This window comes from Papio anubis, chromosome 11 (assembly GCF_008728515.1).
Source record: "Papio anubis isolate 15944 chromosome 11, Panubis1.0, whole genome shotgun sequence".
NCBI lineage: Eukaryota > Metazoa > Chordata > Mammalia > Primates > Cercopithecidae > Papio > Papio anubis.
In genome coordinates, this window is record NC_044986.1 from 109347451 (window position 1) to 109367992 (window position 20542).

The window sequence follows — 20542 nt, forward strand, 5'->3', positions numbered from 1 at the left end:
CACAGATCCAAACGATATCACTCTGCCCTTGGCCCCTCCAAATCTCATGTGCTTCTTACATTGCAAAATACAATCATGCCTTCCCAACTGTCCCCCAAAATCTTAACTCATTGTAGCATTAATTCAAAAGTCCAAAGTCTCCTGAGACAAGGCTGGTCCCTTCCACCTGTGAGCCTGTAAAATAAAAAATAAGTTTGTTACTTTCAAGATACAATGGAGATAGAGGCATTGGGTAAATACTGCTGTTCCTAGGGAGAAATTGGCCAAAAGAAAGGGGCTACAGCTCCCATGGAAGTTCAAAACCCAGCACGGCAGTCATTAAATCTTAAGACATCAAAATTATCTCCTTTGACTCCATGTTCCATGTTTAGGGCACTCTCATTCAAGAGATGGCCTTCCAAAGCCCTGGATGGCTCCACCTCTGTGGCCTTGCAGTGTTTAGCTCCTGTGGCTGCTCTAATGGGCTGGCATTGAGTGCCTGCAGCTTTTCCTGGTGCAGGGTTCAGCCTGTCAGTGGATCTACCATTCTCTGGTCTAGAGGTTGGTGGCCCTCTTCTGATAGCTCCAGTAGGCGGTGCCCTGGTGGAGACTATGTGTCTGGGCTCCAACCCCATATTTCTCCTTCACACTGCTCTAGTAGAGGTTCTCCATGAGGGCTCTGCCCCTGCAGCAGGCTTCTGCCTGGACATTCAGGCTTTTCCTTACGTTCTCTGAAATCTAGGCAGAGGCTTCCAATCTTCAGTTCTTTCACTCTGTACACCTGCTGGCTTAACACGACATGGAAGCCACTAAGTCTTATGGCTTGCCCCTCTGAAGCAGTGGTCCAAGCTGTACCTGGGTCAGAGGTAAAGCAGTGGCCCGAGCTGAGCCATGGCCAGAGGTAAAGTGACTGGGATCCAGGAAGTAGTATCCTAAGCAGCAGGGCCTTGGGCCTGGCGCAGGAAACTGTTCAGTCCTCCTAGGCCTCCTGGCCTATGATGGCCCACGAAGTTCTCTAAGATGCCTTTGACACTTTTTCCCCATTGTCTTGACTATTAGCACTTGGCTTTTCTTTACTTATGCAAATTTTTACATCCTGGTTGAATTCCTCTCCTGAAAATAAGCTTTACTTTTCTACCACATGATCAGTCTGCAAATTTTCTAAACTTTTATTCTCTGCGTCCCCTTTAAATATAAGTTCCAACGTCACATTATTTATTTGTTCATGAGTATGAACATAGGCTATCAGAAGCAGACAGGCACATCCTGAGTGCTTTACTGCTTAGAAATTTTTTCCACGAGATACCCTAAATCATCACTGTCAAGTTCAAAGTTCCACATATCCTTAGGGTGGGGGCACAGTGCAGCCAAGTTCATTGCTAAGGCATAACAAAAGTGGTCTTTACTCCAGTTCCCAATATGTTTCTAATTTTCATCTGAGATATCCTCAGCCTAGACTTCACTGCCCATATCACTACCAACATTGTGGTCATAACCATTCAAACAGTCTCTGGGAAGTTCCAAACTTTCCCTCATTTTCCTGTCTTCTTTTGAGTCCATCAAACTCTTCTAACCTCTGCCCGTTACCTAGTTCCAACATCACTTCTACATTTTCAGTTATCTTTATAGCAATGTCTCACTCCTCAGTACCAGTTTTCTGTATTAGTTCTCACACTGCTGTAAAGAAATGTCTGAGACGGAGTAATTTATAAAGAAAGGAGGTTTAATTGGCTCACAGTTTCTCAGGCTGTACAGGAGGCATGATCCTGGCATCTGCTCAGCTTTTGGGGAGGCCTCAGGAAGCTTACAGTCGTGGCAGAAGGCATGAAGGAGCGAGGTGGTTTACCTGGTGGGAGTAGGAGCTAGAGAGAGAAGGGAGAGATGCTATGCATTTGTAAACAACCAGATCTCGTGATAACTCACTGTCACAAGATCCAAAGATCAGTTGCTAAACCATGAAGGACCACCCTCGTGATCCAGTCACCTCCCACCAGACTCCACCTCCACCATGTTGAATTACAGTTCAACATGAGATTTGGGCAGGGATGTGAATCCAGACCACATCACCTGTGAATTATAGTACTTTTGGCTTTATGTTAGTTTGTAGGAGGATATTTTTGAATTGTAAATTAGTAGAATGTATAGCTCGGTCTTAATGAGAGGTTTTCTAGTCATTGTATTGACTTACATCTGTATATTCAGAAGCCCAAATGGTAGATACTGTTTTGGGCCTTCTGTCTTAATTATAGATGTAATGGTTATTATTTTCTAAAGTTTACTCTTCCAATGTTTTGTGCCCCTCACTTGACATAGACTACTATTTTTGTGTAGAGAATGTTATAGCTCTTTCAAAGGTCTTCTATAGAATAAAAGTAACCAGGCAATATGGATGGCTTGACAAGCCCATATATCTCAGGCCATAGGGATTAACTAAGTGCTAGAGGACCTAGGAAGAGAAAAACAAGTTGTTTCTGTCTGTAGTATTACAAATCAATTAAACAACTCTATGTATTATTCATATTAAATCTTGCTAGCGGGACAGTGGTGGAAAGGGTCTGAGATAGAATGTTAAGCAAATGCTAAACTAGCCAGATAAATGTATTATTTAGGTGGCAGACCTATTCGTTTATGATAAACAGCCATGGTGAAGGCTGTTTTGTGATAACTTTATTGATTCTGTATAAAGTAATGATACCAAAACATATTTGTTGAACGTGTATTTATTTCGGTTTACGTTGCAGCAGTCAGCTTCTCACTGGGCTTTCTAAGGTACCTGAGGCTCCCTTGGTGCTAACATTTCCGTCTTCCCGGGAGGTTGGAAGGATGTCCTCCTCTCGGCCCCTACGAACTCGGGAACTTAAAGGAAGCTCTGAGGATCATGGGGGTATGACAAGGAGTGGCCGAGCACAGCCAGGGAGCACAGCAGAAGACTCCTGCTAGATAGTCTTGGAAACTCCTGCTAGGTGCAGAAGACTGCTGCTGCCTAGAAATCTCTCAGTCCTCACCCGAGCATAGTGGCTTATGCCTGTCATCTCAACACTTTGGGAGGCCGAGGCGGGTGGATCACTTGAGATCAGGAGTTTGAGACTAGCCTGGCCAACGTGGTGAAACTCCATCTCTACTAACAATAAATAAAATAAAAAAACAAAATTAGCCGAGCTTGGTGGCACATGCCTGTATTCCCAGCTACTTGGGAGTCTGAGGCAGGAGAGTCACTTCAACCTGGGAAGTGGAGGTTGCAGTGAGCTGAGATTGCACCACTGCACTCCAGCCTGAGTGAAGAGCGAGATTCTGTCTCAAAATAATAATAATAATAATAATAATAATAATAATTAAAAAAAGAAAAAGAAGAAAAAGAAATATTTCAGTCCTCTAAGAAATGAAATCAGTGCTCCTAAATTTTATCTTAACCCTACTTTTGATCACAGACCTTTGCAAATCTTATGAATGGGTGCTTTTCTCAGAAGAGTGCCTCCGTGCAAATTTTGCACTCAATTTCAGGGGTTTAAGAATTCCTTGAGGGGACTTATTTTAGGCAAACTGCCTTCAAGTATACATTTTCTTACTTTTGGAGGTTTTACTTAATAGCGAAAATCTTATTTTCTATTTTCAAAGTGCTTTCCAGTTTATGGAACCATTTTGTATGCACGTTTTGGCCCCTGTCCCCAGTTCTATCAGTTGGTAGTGTTATTCTCACTTGGCAGATGAGGTAACTGAAGCGCAACAGAGTGTAAGAATTTGCCCAAGTCAGTGAATGGTTCTTGGAATCAGGAGCCAGATCCACCAGACTTTTTTTGTCCGTTATGTCCTAACATTACCTGAGCAGTAAAAAGGAAATCTGGCAAGCAAAAACAAGATTGCCTCCCACATTTAGAAGAGTGATTGAGAAATCCTAAATGGATGCCAGGTTTAAAACATAAATTATTTACTTAAAAGCCATTTCAACTTGCAATGTAAGGCAACCTTGGAGGTGACTGTTGAGGATGGCACTGTTCTGTTGCTGGTTAATTATATTTATAAGCAACTGAGAGCTCCTTCTATCCCTTCTTAACCTGGACCACAGATATCAAATGGCCAAGAAGAGCATTGGATGGAAACAATGTAAAATGCTATTTTTCTTCTGGGCCTCTTCGCTTCAGGGCCTCTTCACACCAGCACACACTTATATCAGGTGCCGCTTGTGTTGGAACTATTTGTTAGGGTGGTGGTTTTCTCTTTTTAAATCTTTTTTTATGTAAGTTGTACTATCTTCCCCGACTAGATCCAAAGAGTAACCGTTTATTTTAGTATGTGTCTTAAAGCAGCAATGCAATGCATGTATTAAATGTACGGAATGCCTCTTTTAAAAATGTGTTGCTGGAAAGGCCAAGCAGACAGTTGCCGGAATGACAGTGTGGCCTTGCGTTCCCCACAGAATAAATTTGAGAGCTCTCATGAGACATCCCAGCTTACATTGCATTGATGATGCACAGAAAGAAAAGCAACCTCAGACCTAGATTCTCTTTCCGCTTAGAGCATTATAGACCGTCATCTATTACGCAGGCAGAAGAGAATGGGCCACAAGCATGATGTTCACTGCGATAGGCTATACTTAAATTAAGAGATATTGTTTTGTACCAATTAGTATGCACCATGTGCTTTGAATTTGTTTTTGACAATTCCCTTTCAATGTACTTTAATATTTTTAAATTATGAGAATAATCCATACTTGTAACAACATGGAATTCTCCAAATCGATAATTCATGTTTTATCCTTTGCTCTGCCAGTTCAACCTCCTGCCCCACCTTAATTTGAGAAAACCAACATTAATATTTCCCTTATTTGAGAAAATCAACCTTAATAACTTAATATTATTCTTTTCTTCTTTTACACATAAACATTTAGTCATATACATATGTGGATTTCTTCTGTATTTTTTCAAAAATTGGTTGATAGCAAGCTTAGTACATTCTTATTTTTTTTTATTATAGTTATAGACCTCCCTCCAGGTCAGTGCATACAAATAACTCTATTTTAATAACTGAATGGCATTTCATAGTATGGCTATAGCACATTATTCTGCTTATCACCTGGGAATGAAATTTCCGGTTGTTTCCAATGTTCAGTTGTTGCAGACACTGTCTGTTACAATATGAGCATTTTATAGGCCTTCTGATCATTTTCCACTCACTAAAGTGAGTTACTAAAGAAGTGAAGTAGGAACTTTCCAGAGTCAGCCATTTGTCTATAATCATGCACTGCTATAATTAGTAGCCTAGCACATCATAATGAGAATTATGGCGACTTATGTGTAGAATCTTTGTCTATGTGGGAGCGTTCCTAAATGTAGCTTTTATTTTGTATTGGAGTCTTTTGTGGTTAGCTTCCGTGTGAGGATTTGCTGCAGAGAGGAGGTGATCTTTCAGCTGTTATTATGTCCAATCTTGATCCCTTCTGAGCAAATCAATTACTTGGGTTTGGACAAATCTAGTATAGTAATGATGGACTGTACCCAATCAGCCACTTTTTTTTTAGTTTTACCTTGTTAGACCACAATCTTACATATTTATGAGTGAATGAGAGAGCATGGATTTTGGAGTACATTAATTTAAAAAAGCTCTCTGTGGTATTATTTTGAAATTAGGAAGGGAGGGAATGCTACTTTGATAACATGAAAAATTTGCCCAGATCGCCTCGATTGCTTACTATGTGATAAATGGTGCTGCTAGGCACATGTTTCAGGATTTTGAATACTCAGGAAGAATTCTTAGAGTGTGATTATGGAAACAACCAATTTCCATAAGTGAAAATGAGCATGCTTATTAATGGGGCTGCAACTGCCTATTGCATTCAATCACATTTATAACCAGCAAGGAGAATGAGTGTTTTGCATGATTTAGTGTTTACACAGTTGCAGTTGCATGGCAAAGCTTGCTGTACTAGAGGCTTTGGAAAGAAGCATATGTGGTCCTTTTGCGGGTAATAAAATGGAAAATCCAATTTGCAATTGCAGAATAAGCCTCTGAGTGATATACGATCTTCATAGCAGCATCGGTCAGAGGGTCACTGCTAATCACGGTGCTGCCTGGCTTCCCCAGTGGCCTGCGCCTTCCGACTGAGGAGTGAGCAAAGTGAATCTGTGTCTAGGAGCCAGCCAGCGTGTCTGTAGACGCACCACTTTCTAGCTTATTAGATCCTCTTTGTCACAGTGCTTAATCCTGCTGCCTGATCCTTGTTAGAACACCACCAGAGCGCCGCTCAGCCTTCTAATAAAGGGGATGGGTGAGGGCTTCTAACTCAACGCACTGAAGCGTGCGGCGTCAGGGCGATTGCAGGCTGACTGACAGCGGGGTGAGATGCTTCCTGCATGTTATTACTTAAAAGGGAACCTACCTCCGACAGCTGACAGACGAGCTCTGCTGAGGCAATGGTAACTTGTTGCTAGGCCAATATGAGTCGGGTGTCATCTTTTCACACAGTATAATGGCCAGCTTTACTCTAATTATATTAACCCTCTTCTGAAATTGCTTCATCCCTGACTGGTGCAGAGTGAGGAAAGAGAACCCAGAGACAAATCGCTTGCTGGGAGGATCGCAGCGCTACAGAAACAGGTATTGTGTTATCCACCGGTGACATTAAGTTGGAAAACAAAACAAGCATGCCCTATTACAGCAAGTCCCGGTTCTAACTCCGAAGAGACATTGCTCTGTTTGGCTCGCGCAGTTTCCATCCCTGTCATTTATAATAGTTTCCTCCTTTAAGGTTTGCCCTGGACATTATACCTGGGTTTCATGGTTCTTTGTTAAAAAGAAAGAACAGCATCAAACAGGAAGCTTTTTTCTTTGCTTTTTTTCCCCAGTGAACCCTAATCATTCTTTTCTATTAGGCTCCTAAGTTCAGGTAGCTTTAGGAAGCACTTGTGAATTTAATTTAGTAGCATTGCTTAATACTGAAGTAAGCAGATGAGGGTGGGGAGGGTAACCCAGTCATCTGTCCCTTCCTTCCCACTCCCCATCCCAGCTAAAATGTGCGGAAAGGTTGAAAGTGATATAAGTGAAGATGATCATGAATAGCCTGTGGTCCTTTCTGTTAACCCTGAGTTGCAGACATTAGCGTGTGACTCCTTTTCCCTGAAGGGAGTATGTCTAGCTCTTATCCAGTGTCTCCTGTGTGCTCCAGTTAGCAGCCGTCATTAGCAATCTGTGATGCTTCTGCCGCCTCCACTGACAGCACCTAAATAGAGACATCACTTGGGATTGACAGATCTCCAGGGGGTTGCAGGCTTCAGACAAAAGGGCCCAGAGAACATGGCTGACCTTTCTTGGCATTATTCTCCTTCCATGAGTGGCAGTCAGGGACCATAGAACTTTAGTGTATTATTTTCAGAGGATTACCACTGAAAAGACTGCACGCTTAGTAAGATGCTGTTAATAAGTTAACAAGAGGCAGGCTGAGTGCGTTCCAGAGTGGTTTTGCAAGCCATCAGTAGTAGAACACGGGTGCTTCTTTCCTGCAGAAACACGTACCTATTCCTTAAGTTTAAGGAGGGGCCTTTAAAACCAGCTTTGCTTATAACATACCTCCAGTTTCAGATGATTGGGGCAAGCCTTGGGGACTCGGCGGAAGCAAGCTTGTGATGCAGGCTAGAGGAGTCTCTTCCCCTCGTTACCCCAAGCAAGTCTTCCCAGGGCAAATTTGAAATCGCTGAGGCTTGTGTGTGTCATCCTTCCCGGATCCTTTCCCTGCTCCACGTTGTTCTCATGCTTGCCAAAGTCCCTGAAAATACAGTGTAGTAAGAAATGCTCTGTGCCCAAATGTAGCTGATTTGCCGCCTCTTTTCACTCTTCCCAAAGTGGAAAAAAAAAAAAGGTGTGTTCCTGCAGTTCCCCTCTGAACCAGATGTTAAAAACAAAGCACTTGTGTAAATGATTGAATATCCTGGATGCTTCTTCAACAGAATAAAATTCTACCAACTAGAAGTTCTGACTATATTTCTCATTAGGATAACCAATTTTGCAGAAGAAGGAAAGATATTTAGGGCAAAATACTCACTAACTAGAAAATCCCCTTAGCTTAGGAATTCATTTCTGTCCTATTCCATAAATATGCAGTTTATACTTTCATGGCTTCTGCTGCTTTTTTCTCATCCACTTTGCAATACACATATTTTTTATTTTCTTTTTTTTAAACATTCTTGCTCTGTTACCCAGGCTGGAGTGAAGTGGCGCCATCTCGGCTCACTGCAACCTCTGCCTCGCAGGTTCACGCAGTTCTCCTGCCTCAGCCTCCCGAGTGGCTGGGACTACAGGTGCGCACCTCTGCGCCTGGCTAATTTTTGTATTTTTAGCAGAGGCGGGGTTTTGCCCTGTTGGCCAGACTGCCATGTGGTCTCGAATTCCTGACGTCAAGTGATCCACCCACCTCGGCCTCCCAAAGTGCTGGGATTACAGGCATCAGCCACTGCGCCTGGCCAAGAATACACGTATTTTTTCCAACCACCTCAAGTTTATTTTTTTCATAGTTGATTCTATGCTGATGTCTGTGGGCAGAGATTAGAGGCAGGAAGATGACAAGATGTAAGCATAGGCTGTTCTCAGGTGAATGTTTTAAGACACGTTGAGCTCCAGCACTGCCATCCCCACCTGATGAGGACATTGCTGCACCGTGGTGACTGTTGTGTGGTTTGTAACCCCTTCCCTTACTAGCCCTGGCTCCTAAGCACGATGGGCAACATACCATTGTGCACATAAAATACGACACGTCAGAAATAGACTTGTTTTTACATGGATGGCTTCTTTCCAGGAATGTATATTATATTCATTTTTAGGAAAAGAGAAAATTGGAGAAAAAAAAATCGTGAAGGAATTATATGGAAGACAAGATATATTGAGTGCAGCAAACTAGATTTTAAGAGGAATTAAGAATTATAGAGAAATGTAAACAAGGGGTCAGTTTCATTCTTGGGACTCTAAACCCCCCCCCCCCAAGTAAAGATAAAAACAAAGATCGATGGCAGCCCCTTGCCAACAAGATCAAACCCAGGTGAGATACTCAGCTAAGCAGAATGCATACCACTAAGGGTTTTCATTGGCCCTAGGCAGCATTCTGACTCATAGTTTAGAGAATCAAGCTCACTGATTTCCCAAGTGACTTAATATCTGACTAACGATGTTTCACCATTAAGATGAGGAAATTGACAATATTGACAATCTTGGAGAGAAACGGATCTGCTTATTTTTGTACCGAGCGCCAACAAATTCTTAGTAGCTTTGGGAAGATGATGAATTACTCTATGTTAATATTTAGTAGTGTCTGTTTTCTTTAAAAAGATTCTGTGAAATTGTAGTCATTTTTCTTTTCTTTGTTTTTCTGAATAGTTGCAAGTTCATAGAACAAAAAGGAAAGATTCAAAGTATCTATTATTTTGTTTTAAGGAGCAATATTGCATTATCTTCCTCATAAAAAATTTCATTTATCCTTTCATTTCCGAAGCTCAGATCAGCTAGGCAATGATTTGCTTTGTGCTATACTTGCATCCCAGAATATGTTTTCATTGTCCTGAGTTACCATCTGTGAAAACATAGACAGTAGAGCCTGGGAACAGCAACAACATGTAACTTCAGTTGTGTCTTAGAAAGAATCATTGCTGTATCTCTAGGTTCAAACAGTCGCAGGCCATGGACAAGAAGTCTGAAAATTGATATCCTCAGTAGGACTTTTAGGGACAGACCTCCACATACATCCCTGCTGCCTAACTTCTCTTTCTCTGTTTCTCATTTTCATAGGTGAGTGCATTTTAGGAAGTTCTTTCACGCATTGCCTTTTCCATTTTTGAATACATAAAAAAAAAAAAAAAAAACCAGTCAACTGGTCGTCAACAGAGCATATCCAGATAAGGGGTGCTTGCTGGCTTTTTTAGGCTACCTTCATTAACTCAGCCTTATCTAGATTGATACATAACCTGATAGCCTCACCAAACACTGTAGAAGGAGTATGAGATTGGCCGGGTGTGGTGGCTCACGCCTGTAATCCCAGCACTTTGGGAGGCCGAGGCGGGCGGATCACGAGGTCAGGAGATCAAGACCATCCTGGCTAACATGGTGAAACCCCGTCTGTACTAAAAAAATACAAAAAATTAGCCAGGCGTGGTGGCGGGCACCTGTAGTCCCAGCTACTCAGGAGGCTGAGGCAGGAGAATGGCGTGAACCCGGGAGGCGGAGCTTGCAGTGAGCCAAGATCACGCCACTGCACTCCAGCCTGGGCAACAGAACGAGACTCCATCTCAAAAAAAATAAAAATAAAAAATAAAAAATAAGGAGTATGAGATTGAGCATCAGCTTGAAGTCTTCACGCTGGCTTTTTCATCTTGGGCATGTTAGTTAATTTCCTTAAGTTTCCATTTCTTTACCTACAAAGTAATATTAGTATCTGACCTTACGGATTGCTGGAGAATGAAATGAGGAATGATTTTAAAAGGTCATTAGTCTTTAACACTGCCATGTTAATGAGATTCATTTAGGGCTGATTGCAAGATGTGCTTATGCTCTTATACTTGAGTGACAACAATTTGACTTGGGTAACATTCCTGTCTTTCTCCATTCATACGCTGTCTTGATTGATGAAAAAAGTGGTGTTGATCAGATTGGGTCCAGATCAGCCAGGACAAGGCATGATGCATACTGACATTGTCAAGATAGAATTTCAAGTGGTTTTCATATTATCACTTGTCTTAATCTTGAACAGGTCATTTTTGTCTCTGCAGCAAATATCTCCTTCCCTCCGCTCTGCTCCCCTTTTCCATCTGTCTTCTTTCTTCCTTTCTTTGTTCTTAATTTCTTGGGCCAAGGTACTGTCATGACTGTGTACCTGTGATGACTCAGGTTAAGAAATTTAAAAGACATCAAATGATCCGAGAGGTACTTAGGGTTTGATTTAGGGTACTTAGGCTGTGTTTACTGAGAAGGACTTCTTAGACCTGCTCCGTATTGGATGAAGTGACCTTCACTTTTTTTTTTTTTTTCCTCCAGGAAACTTGGATTTAACTGGTCAGAAGCAGGTATTCAAAGCAGAGAACAATCCCTGGGTGACCCCCATTGCAGACCAGTTCCAGCTTGGTGTGTCCCATGTGTTTGAGTATATCCGTTCTGAGACATACAAATAGTAAGTAGACTCTGATTTTCTGAAATAGTAGACTGTGATTTTATAGTATTTATAATTATGTCTTTAAAAATATTATGTGACAGTATCCTATTGGTGGCAGTTAACACTTAGCATTTTAAAATGTTCTATTAAAAGCTGCATGTTGGCCAGGTGTGGTATGGCTCACACCTGTAATCCTAGCATTTGGGGAAGTCGAGACTGAAGGAGTGCTTGAGCCCAGGAGTTTGAGACCAGCCTGGGCAACATAGCAAGACCCCATCTCTACAAAAGAAAAAGAAATTATCCAGGCATGATAGTGCATGCTTGTCATTGTAGCTATTCTGGAGGATCACTTGAGCCCAGGAGATTGAGGCTGCACTGAGCCGTGGTCATGCCCTGCACTCAAGCCTGGGTGAGAGAGCAAGACCCTTTCTCAAAAGAAAAAAACAAAAACAAGAAAAACAGCATGTGGTCATTGTCTCTACTTGTAAATTGTTTTTTATTGACATTTTCAAGGGAATTTTTACCGATTTTCTTTAGAGAATTTTTGAGGTATTAAATTAGTTGAATGTTCATGGCACTAAGGAAATTCACCATTCAGATGAGAACATATTTTTTTCTTCTGTGAATGCAAAGAATTACAAGTGTTCTGAACAAAATTGTTAAGCAGTTTATTTATAAAATCAGTAGAGAGTACTAGCAATGCGTCATTCTATTACAGAGAAGCTTTTACTCTAGTGAGATGATAATCTCTTAGAGAAAAGGAAAAGGCAGGAGAGGAAGCGGAATCTGCCAGCTTAAAGTCACAGCACCAAAATACCTCAAGTCCTCACTCCAGGTGAAAGGAGTCTGTGCAAAACTGTCCCAAACACCTCACCATTCCTGCTTCTTTCTTTCTCCATGTGTCAAGGCTGAAAGGAATTCTGCCACTTCCACGTGCTTCTGTTGTTATATCTACCATCATTATTTTCCTACCTTATCCCAGTCCCCAGCTGCAAAACAAACTGTCATTTATCACAATGTTTGCCGGACCCCAAATGCTGAGATCTAGTATAATTTTAAGCATCTACAAAAAAGACAAAAACATCCATAGTTAAATGTAATCTGTTTTTGTTTCCGGCATCAACTTTTAAAATTTATTTTTAATTAATTAATTTATTTTTTTAAGAGACAGAATCCCACTGTATTGCTAGACTGGAATGCAGTGGCACAGTCACAGCTCACTGCAGCCTCAAGCACCTGGGCTCAGCAATCCTTCCACCTCAGCCTTTCAAGTAGCTGGGACTACAGGCACATACCACCATGCCCAGCTAATTTTTTATTTTTTGCAGAGACGGAGCCTCCCTATGTTGCCCAGGCTGGTCTCAAACTCCTGGTGTCAAGCAGTCCTATTGCTTTGGTCTTCCAAAGTGCTGGGATTACAGTCATGAGCCACCATGTCCAGCCTGGCACCAACCTTTGGGAATGTCCCAACTATTGGAAGAAAGATAGAAGATTGCTAAAGGTCACATTTAGTTAAGAGTTTCGTTTCTTTTTTTTTTTTCTTGGTATCAGAAGTATGTCCCACACTCAATAAAACCCTGTGAATCTGTGCCAGGCCATTGGGCCAGGATTGATTGGCAGGGCAGAGCCTCTGCCCAGAAATGACTGGCTGCGTTCCTGTAGTCTTGCAGCCTGAGCACCATGCTCCTGGTCAGACATTGCTGTGGCCATGTTTCCACCAGACAGAAACAGAGAAGACAAGCTGTAAAGAATAATGGCCTGCCTGAGCACGGTGGCTCACGTCTGCAACCCCAACACTCTGGGAAGCCAAAGCGGGTGGATCACTTGAGGTCAGGAGTTCGAGGTCAGCCTGGCCAACACGGTGAAACTAAAAAATCAAAAATTAACTGGGCATGGCAGAGGGGCGCCTGTAATCCCAGCTACTCAGGAGGCTGAGGCACAAGAATTGCTTGAGCCAGGGAGGCAGAGGTTGCAGTGAGCCGAGATTGTGCCACTGCACTCCAGCCTGGGTGACAGAGCGAGATTCCATCCCCAAAAAAAGAAAAGAAAAATGAACAATCACCTTAAAACGAAATATACTAAAATTGCCAAAATGATACCGTATCCTTCTATATAAAAGCAATGTAAAGCATGGTTTAGATTATTTTAGACAATACTGTGACACTTACAATATAAGTCTAAAGACTTACCTTAAGGATAAAATGTGAGATAGGTATAGGATGTGTATTAATTCTTTCATAAGCCATATAGATATGTACAGTTATTACAGATTCAATCTTTTTTAAAAAATATGAATATAGCTCACCCTTGGAAATTAGTTAATTATGAAAATGTGTGAAAATATAGTCACAAATTAGCAGATGATTGTTTATCTTGTTCCTTTTAAATTGTTAATCATTCCTATCATGAGTTTTAGAGGGCTCTAATTTTTTCTTAGTATATGGGAAGCTATTTAGAGCTTGGTTTGTACGGTATCTTGAAAAAAGTTATTCTGTATATGATAGTATACAGAAAAATACATGAACAAACTCCTAGCCATCTGGAATTAGAGGAAATTCTCTATTATTCTGGTTAACAATTTTTAATTTTCAATAGATGAGCTTATAATTTACAGAGGATGAGAACACATCGCATATGAAAGTGCTTTTAATTTTAAAAGGTTAAATTGTGAGTTTATGGATTTTGTATTACCTCAAAGTAATTATTAAGCAATTAATCACCATTCTGCACTGTTACAGGCTGTTTTAATTTATTTGAACGTGGTTAGGATTCTGGATATATGAGAGGTATTATAACATAATTGGTGTATCTGTTTTTATGTCTGTTATTAGCATCCTATTTTGGGGGGTTGGCGTAGTCTAAGCATTGTGTCTGCTAACTTTTGCTGTTTCATTTCCTCATGGAGACTTGGATTACTTTTTATGCAGTTAAATCAACATTCAAAAGCTTCGGTAGGCTGGGTGCAGTGTCTCACGCCTATGATCCCAGCACTTTGGGGTGAATCATGGGGAGATTCACCATGAGGTGGGTAAATCAGTTGAGGTCAGGAGTTCAAGACCAGCCTTGCCAACATGGTGAAACGCCATTTCTATTCAAATTACAAAAATTAGCTGAGTGTAGTGGTGGGCACCTGTAATCCCAGCTACTAGGGAGGCTGAGGCAGGAGAATCGCTTGAACCCAGGAGGTGGAGGTTGCAGTGAGTTGAGATGGCGCCACTGCACTCCAGCCTGGGTGACATAGTGAAACTGTGTTTCAAAAAAAAGAAGCAGAAGCTGCAGTAAGCATAGGAGAGCCATTGCCCCCTTTCCACTGGGACCAGTTGGTTCCATAATGGCTGCTTTTAGGGGCATCGACATGATCCTCTGCTGGGAGGTCACAAGGGACATGAGCTCTGCTAGGGCGGGGGCCTGCTGTGAGTTCTCTTCTCTCCTCCTTGGGAAGGAGAAGAGGGTTGGTTACTTTGTGTATTTGAGTTTTTTGGCCTTCTCTCATTCTCCTGTAGTAGCTGTTGTCATCCCTTTGTCAAACATACTAGCCCAAAAATGGACTGTTAGCCGATAAGACAATAAGTCAAACTTTTAGTCATTAAAAAAATAATAATAACTGTACAAAAATGTCACTGCTGTGTTTCACCAGATTAACACACACTGATTTTCAAAATTAAGGGCCTCCTTTATATGAACAGATCTGTACTATATTAGTATATCCTCATATAATTAGAACCCAACTCACCTCTTGGTTTGAAGCAGCCATTTCATAATTAGGGAATTTTTAATATCCTATCTGAAAAATATTATGCAAATTAGCAGGTACTTGGTGACTTTAAAAAAATGTTTTATATGTGGCAGCCTTCGGGGGGAGGCAGTTTATTCATGATACTCATAGTTTTTTTAAAAAAGCAAGTTTCACATTCATTGCCATAGTTTTTGATCTTCTATTCTAAAACTTATAGTGCCTACTTTTCAATTCTTTGTCTCTGTGGTTTAAGCCACGTACTTCCCCTTTATTAAAGGCAATCCTTATATATTTATCAGTGTCTGTGTGTTGTGGTTGTGTATTTATCTGTCTATCTTTAGACTACCATTGAAAGCATACTTTTGGTTTTGGCACTTAAAATGCCTGTGAACCTCCTCCTCCTTCCCCCACCCCAACCCCTTTTTTCTAACCAGTTAACCCATTACCTAAATGAGAGGAATAAAGAATGAAAAAACTTACCGTAATGTTTTCTTTTCATTCATGTCTGTGGTCAGCGTTCACAGTGACCTTCCTCGGGGTACATCCTCAAGTTCTTCTGAGTCTAGGGCAGAGAAGATGGATGATCTGATTTATAGGCTCTAATGGACTCCAAGGGGAGACATGGATGCTTGAAACAAAACTATGAATTCGTGTGTCAGCAGAATTAAAATACTTGGAGATGACTTAGCTTCATGAAGACGGGAATTTGTTCCGTTAAGCAGGAGGGGTGTGGCTGGTAGGATGTTGAGGTACAGTACTTCAGAGGTGGCTCTTTGGAAGTGACATTTTGGGGCATTAATAACGGCCCCTTCATCGTGTCTCAGGTGGAAGCTGCTCTCTGTTCATCTTTCATGCCTTCCACAGGGGAACCTGTTGGCTGGTGTCATTGAGTTGCTGGTTAACATAAAATGACGTGCTTGGTTGGGTGGTTGAAGCTCACATCCTACGCACATCATTATGTTTTTAAACTGTTGCTGAGTTATACAATCATGTGTTAACTCTTTATTTGGTGGTGGTTGTCTCTTTGACCTCTTTTATTTCTGTGAAGCAGAATTATGATGGAATACTCACCACTTGTTAAGTTTCCAGAAGGTAGATTTTTCTCCCCCTAGGAGCGACAGTCAGGTTGAAGTCAGCACCCTTGACAAGATTCTTTGTGAAAGGGGGTAACTCACACTTTCCACATTTCCATCAAGGAACGTGGATAGCAACTGCAAGCCATTTTAAAAGCTGACAGGTAAACTCTTGTCAACAAGTTAACAAAAGAAGAGGCTTGACAAATGTTATGCTGAAAATGCATCCGTTGAAAGAGGTATTTGGCAAACAGGCGTCATCGTGAAAACTGCAATTTGCCAAGCATGGCAGTCCTAAAGCCTCATTTCCAGCATGGCATCACTCAAAAGATGCTTCCTCGTCATTTCTGCCTTGTCTTTTTCATCTTTCTTTTCTCTCTCCAGGAAAGTTCCCTGCTCATGTGTTTTTTGTGTGTTCCATTTTTTTAACCTTAAATGAAGTCCAGCCATACTATTATTCATATTAGTTAACAGAAACATTTTAATAAAGCAGTCTTTGGTGAATGGTGGGAAACCATGAGATAAAAGCTAAGAATTCCTCTTTATTAGAAATCTAGCCAAATAAACCATACTGTTTGATTTATAAGGAAGCATTCTTTTGGCTGTTGGTTATTGTTTTTCACATGGTTTTACTTGTGAAATTAAAGCTAAGTAATGTTTTATTTTTCTTCTGCACTCTGTGCAAACCTGTTACAAGCTATAATGGACATAAATGGGCTTTATTAAACAACTACTATATCCTCTAATGACTGCTGAGTCAGTGGCCTAGAAATTCTTTAAATAACTTCACTGATATAACCGGTTCACCAAAAAGCTAGGACATTTCAAACCTAATAGGTGAGCCCATTCATTTTAAAATAGCCCTTCACTATAGGAAATTATCTCTAAGAAAAGCTTAATAAACATATGATGAAGTGTAAATGGGTGCACAGAGCTAGCAGATGGTTTTATAAATATCTTCACAAAGATGGAGGAGAGGGTTAAATTTCCAGGATCTTTCTAGTGGTTAGTAAATTGAGCATAGTGACAATCAGTATGTAGAACAATGTAGACTCTTCTTTTTCATTGCTGTATCTGAAAATAGCCCAAATTAAGCCACAGAAAAACAATATTTCTGTGTAGTAGACATAAAAATGAAGAACTATTTTTCTTTAAAGCTTTTTTTTTTTCCCCCGCCTTAGAGACACAGTATCACTTTGTCACCCAGGCTGCAGTGCAGTGGCGCCCTGATAGCTCACTGCAGCCTTGATCTCCAGGACTCGAGCAATCCCACTGCCTCAGCTTCCCTAGTACCTGGGACTACAGGCACACACCACAACGCCTGGCTAGTTTTTTATTTTATTTTTTTGTGGAGATGGGATCTTGCTATGCTGCCCAGGCTACTCTCAAACCCCTGGCCTCGAGAGATTTTCCTGCCTCAGCCTCCCAAAGTGCTGAGATTACAGGCATGCACCACCACGCCTGGCTTTTAACATAAAGATTGTTTTTGCTTTTTAAAAGTTGACTATGTATTCTCTTCCTGGTGACATATATTTTCTTTATAAATGCTACATATTTATATTATTTTTTTCTTTTTTTTTTTCTGAGACAGAGTCTTGCTCTGTTGCCCAGGCTGGAGTGCAGTGGTGCAATCTCGGCTCACTGCAAGCTTTGCCTCCTGGGTTCACACCATTCTCCTGCCTCAGCCTCCCAAGTAGCTGGGACTACAGGTGCCCACCACCACACCCGGCTAATTTTTTGTATTTTTTTTTTAATAGAGACAGGGTTTCACTGTGTTAGCGAGGATGATCTCTCGATCTCCTGACCTCGTGAGCTGCCCACCTCAGCCTCCCAAAGTGCTGGGATTACAGGTGTGAGCCACTGCGCCCGGCCTATTTTTTCTTTTTTAAAGTTGAAAATGCATTATCACATTTTATTCATAATATATGACTCAAAAAGTTTTGGCATCTCTGGACCTATTTGCAAGAAAATATGTTGCATTTAACCAGTATTGCTGAAGAGTATTAGAGAAAAGGGAAACCCATATAGTATGTTATATTTGGGGTGGTATTGTGTCACATATCTTATTTCATGTTAACTTCAATGACAAAATTAGGTAGCATCACATTTTAAAACACAAAGAGCTCCAGAATGTTTATCCTACTGAATAAGAGTAAGCCAGTTTGTAATACTAACTTTTGAAGGCCGGGTGCAGTGGCTCATGCCTGTAATTCCAGCCCTTTGAGAAGGTGAGGCAGGAGGATTGCTTGAGCTCAGGGAGTTCAAGACCAGCCTGGGCAACATAGTGAGACTTCATCTGTATAGAAAATGAAAAAAATTAGCTGGGCATGGTGGCACATGCCTGTAGTCTCAGCTACTCGGGAGGCTGAGGTAGGAGGATCCCTCAAGCCCAGGAGGTCAAGGTTGCAATGAGCTGAGATCACACCGCTGCACTCCATCCAGCCTCAGTGACAGAGTGAGACCCTGTCTCAAAATAATAATAATAATAATAGTTTGATTTTTGGTTTAATTGCCCAACTGTTCCTATATGTGGTCATGAGGCATTAATTACCCTGCTAAATTGTTACCTCCCTTTTTAATATGACAGGAGGAATACAGACGATGTAAGGAAGAATACATAACAGTTCTTACTCTCTTCTAAGTGTTTTGATAGATTTCTTAGTATATTTTGCATTTAAAAGGATTTTGTTTTCTGCCTTGTAACTTGGTTAACGCTATTATTCATATATACTTCACAGGTAACTAGTATTTTTCCCTTTTTTGCATTTTCATAATTTATTCAATATATGTTGTTTTCACAGGCTTTTGAGGCTTTACTTTTCTATAATTTTATAGCTCATGCAAAATGGTTCAGTTTTTTAAATGTCCTTGTTACCATTTGATATTTCCCAGACGCTTGGATTCTGTGAGTTAAGTTGGGAACTTCCGTCCCCTAATCCTATGAAAGTAAAAGGTGAAACTCTACTAAGGTGCAAAAACCAGCTTCGGGAGACTAGCTGTATTCCTGAAGGCATCTAGTAAGACTCCACTTTATACGAGTCCTATTCTGGAATGTTTTTCACTGTGATATGCAGTAGATGCAAGTAAAGACTTGGAAAATGTACCCTCCCATATCCACGTTGCTTTCTTCACTACTTTCCTCTGGTCCTTTAATGTGGTCAGTCCTCCAGCACTCTATGCTTGCCTAGGAGCTCTGACTGGGACCTGGTAGGCCCGGGTTTGACCAGTGAGAAAAAACTCTATGCTCCTTGCCTTTTTTACTCAATGCAATTTGCATTTTATTCAATGACTGGTGTGCTTACCTTTGAAGAGTTGTGGATAGCTATCAGAGGGGGCGTAGGGGCAAAAACTACAGCTGCAACATCAAAGGGAGAAGAGAGATTTATCCTGAACCCTGCACTACAAAAGACTTTTCCATAGGACTTTAAAGAGTAAAACTATCTCAGTCTCTCTGTGTATATCTCTGTCCTCCTATTCCAGTCCCTTCTTTCCCCTGTTCCCTTCTCCATCCCCCTCACTCGATTGTTGACTATCAAGCCTGCATTTGGCATGCCTTATACAGCTCCTAATATGGAGCATGATACATTACAGTATCAATTTCAGGTAAATAGAATATAGATAATTTGTCTCACTTGACAGAAGGAAAATAAATATCAGCTAGAGTCCATCCATACTCCAAAAATCCCAAAATGTGTCAGGTTACATTCTCTTCAAGAGGAGCTATTCTGAATTCTTTTTGGATGCTGTTCATTCGATATAATCATATTGAACTATTGGATATTGACCTCAATGAAGTGAAATTGGTCAACTCTACATATTGATTATTAACTCCCAGGAATCTTAAAAGTTCAATGCTTGATGCTTTCTATTCAGCTAAGATGAATTATTGCCTGCATTTGCTGTTTTTATTTGAGAGATAAATTTAAAAGTGGCGTTTTTATAATCAAACAAAACTGTCTGTGTTTTCTAATCTCTACACAGTAATATCTTGTTTTATTACATGCTGGTTTTTTATTGAGCTTTGGTGTCTTATTCTGGCCAGGCATTGTTGGAGGTTTTGTGGGGTTTTTTAAATTTTTAATTTTTGGCACTTAAGGGTTCTTCTGTGTTGTCATTTATTTTAGATTAAAATGCAAAATGCTGTGAAAGGAGTTTCAATCAACTTTATCAGATAAAAAACTTAAATGTGAGTTATGTTCACAGGCATTTATCCATGCCTCAATGTATTCATCAAGCATTAAGGAAATAACTTGCCATATTTTCTTCTACTGTGTTTGCATATTATATTATTTGTTTATAAGACTCTTGATTTTTTAAAAATGTAGTCAAGAAGAAAATATTATCCACTCTAATAGTTCTGTCTGAGACTCATGAACCAGAGTGACTCCATCGTGAATGGGAGCTGGGTAAAATGAGGCTGAGACCTGCTGGGCTGCATTCCCAGACGGTTAAAGCATTCTAAGTCACAGGGTGAGATAGGAGGTCAGCACAAAATACAGTTCATAAAGACCTTGCTGATAAAACAGGTTGCAGTAAAGACACCAGCCAAATCCACCAAAACCGAGATGGCGATGAGAGTAACCTCTGGTCGTCCTCACTGCTAGCCTCCCATCAGTGCCATGACAGCTTATA

At 40.8% G+C, this 20542-nt stretch overlaps 1 protein-coding gene across 1 annotated transcript in view; it reads left to right on the plus strand.

Moving 5' to 3' along the window:
• RSU1 (Ras suppressor protein 1) overlaps positions 1-20542 on the plus strand; it is a 232276-nt gene that overhangs the window by 112538 nt on the left and 99196 nt on the right. Inside the window, exon 8 of the mRNA XM_031652473.1 lies at positions 10987-11119. Coding sequence (XP_031508333.1) covers positions 10987-11119 — 133 coding nt within the window. The remainder of the gene's footprint in view (positions 1-10986; positions 11120-20542) is intronic.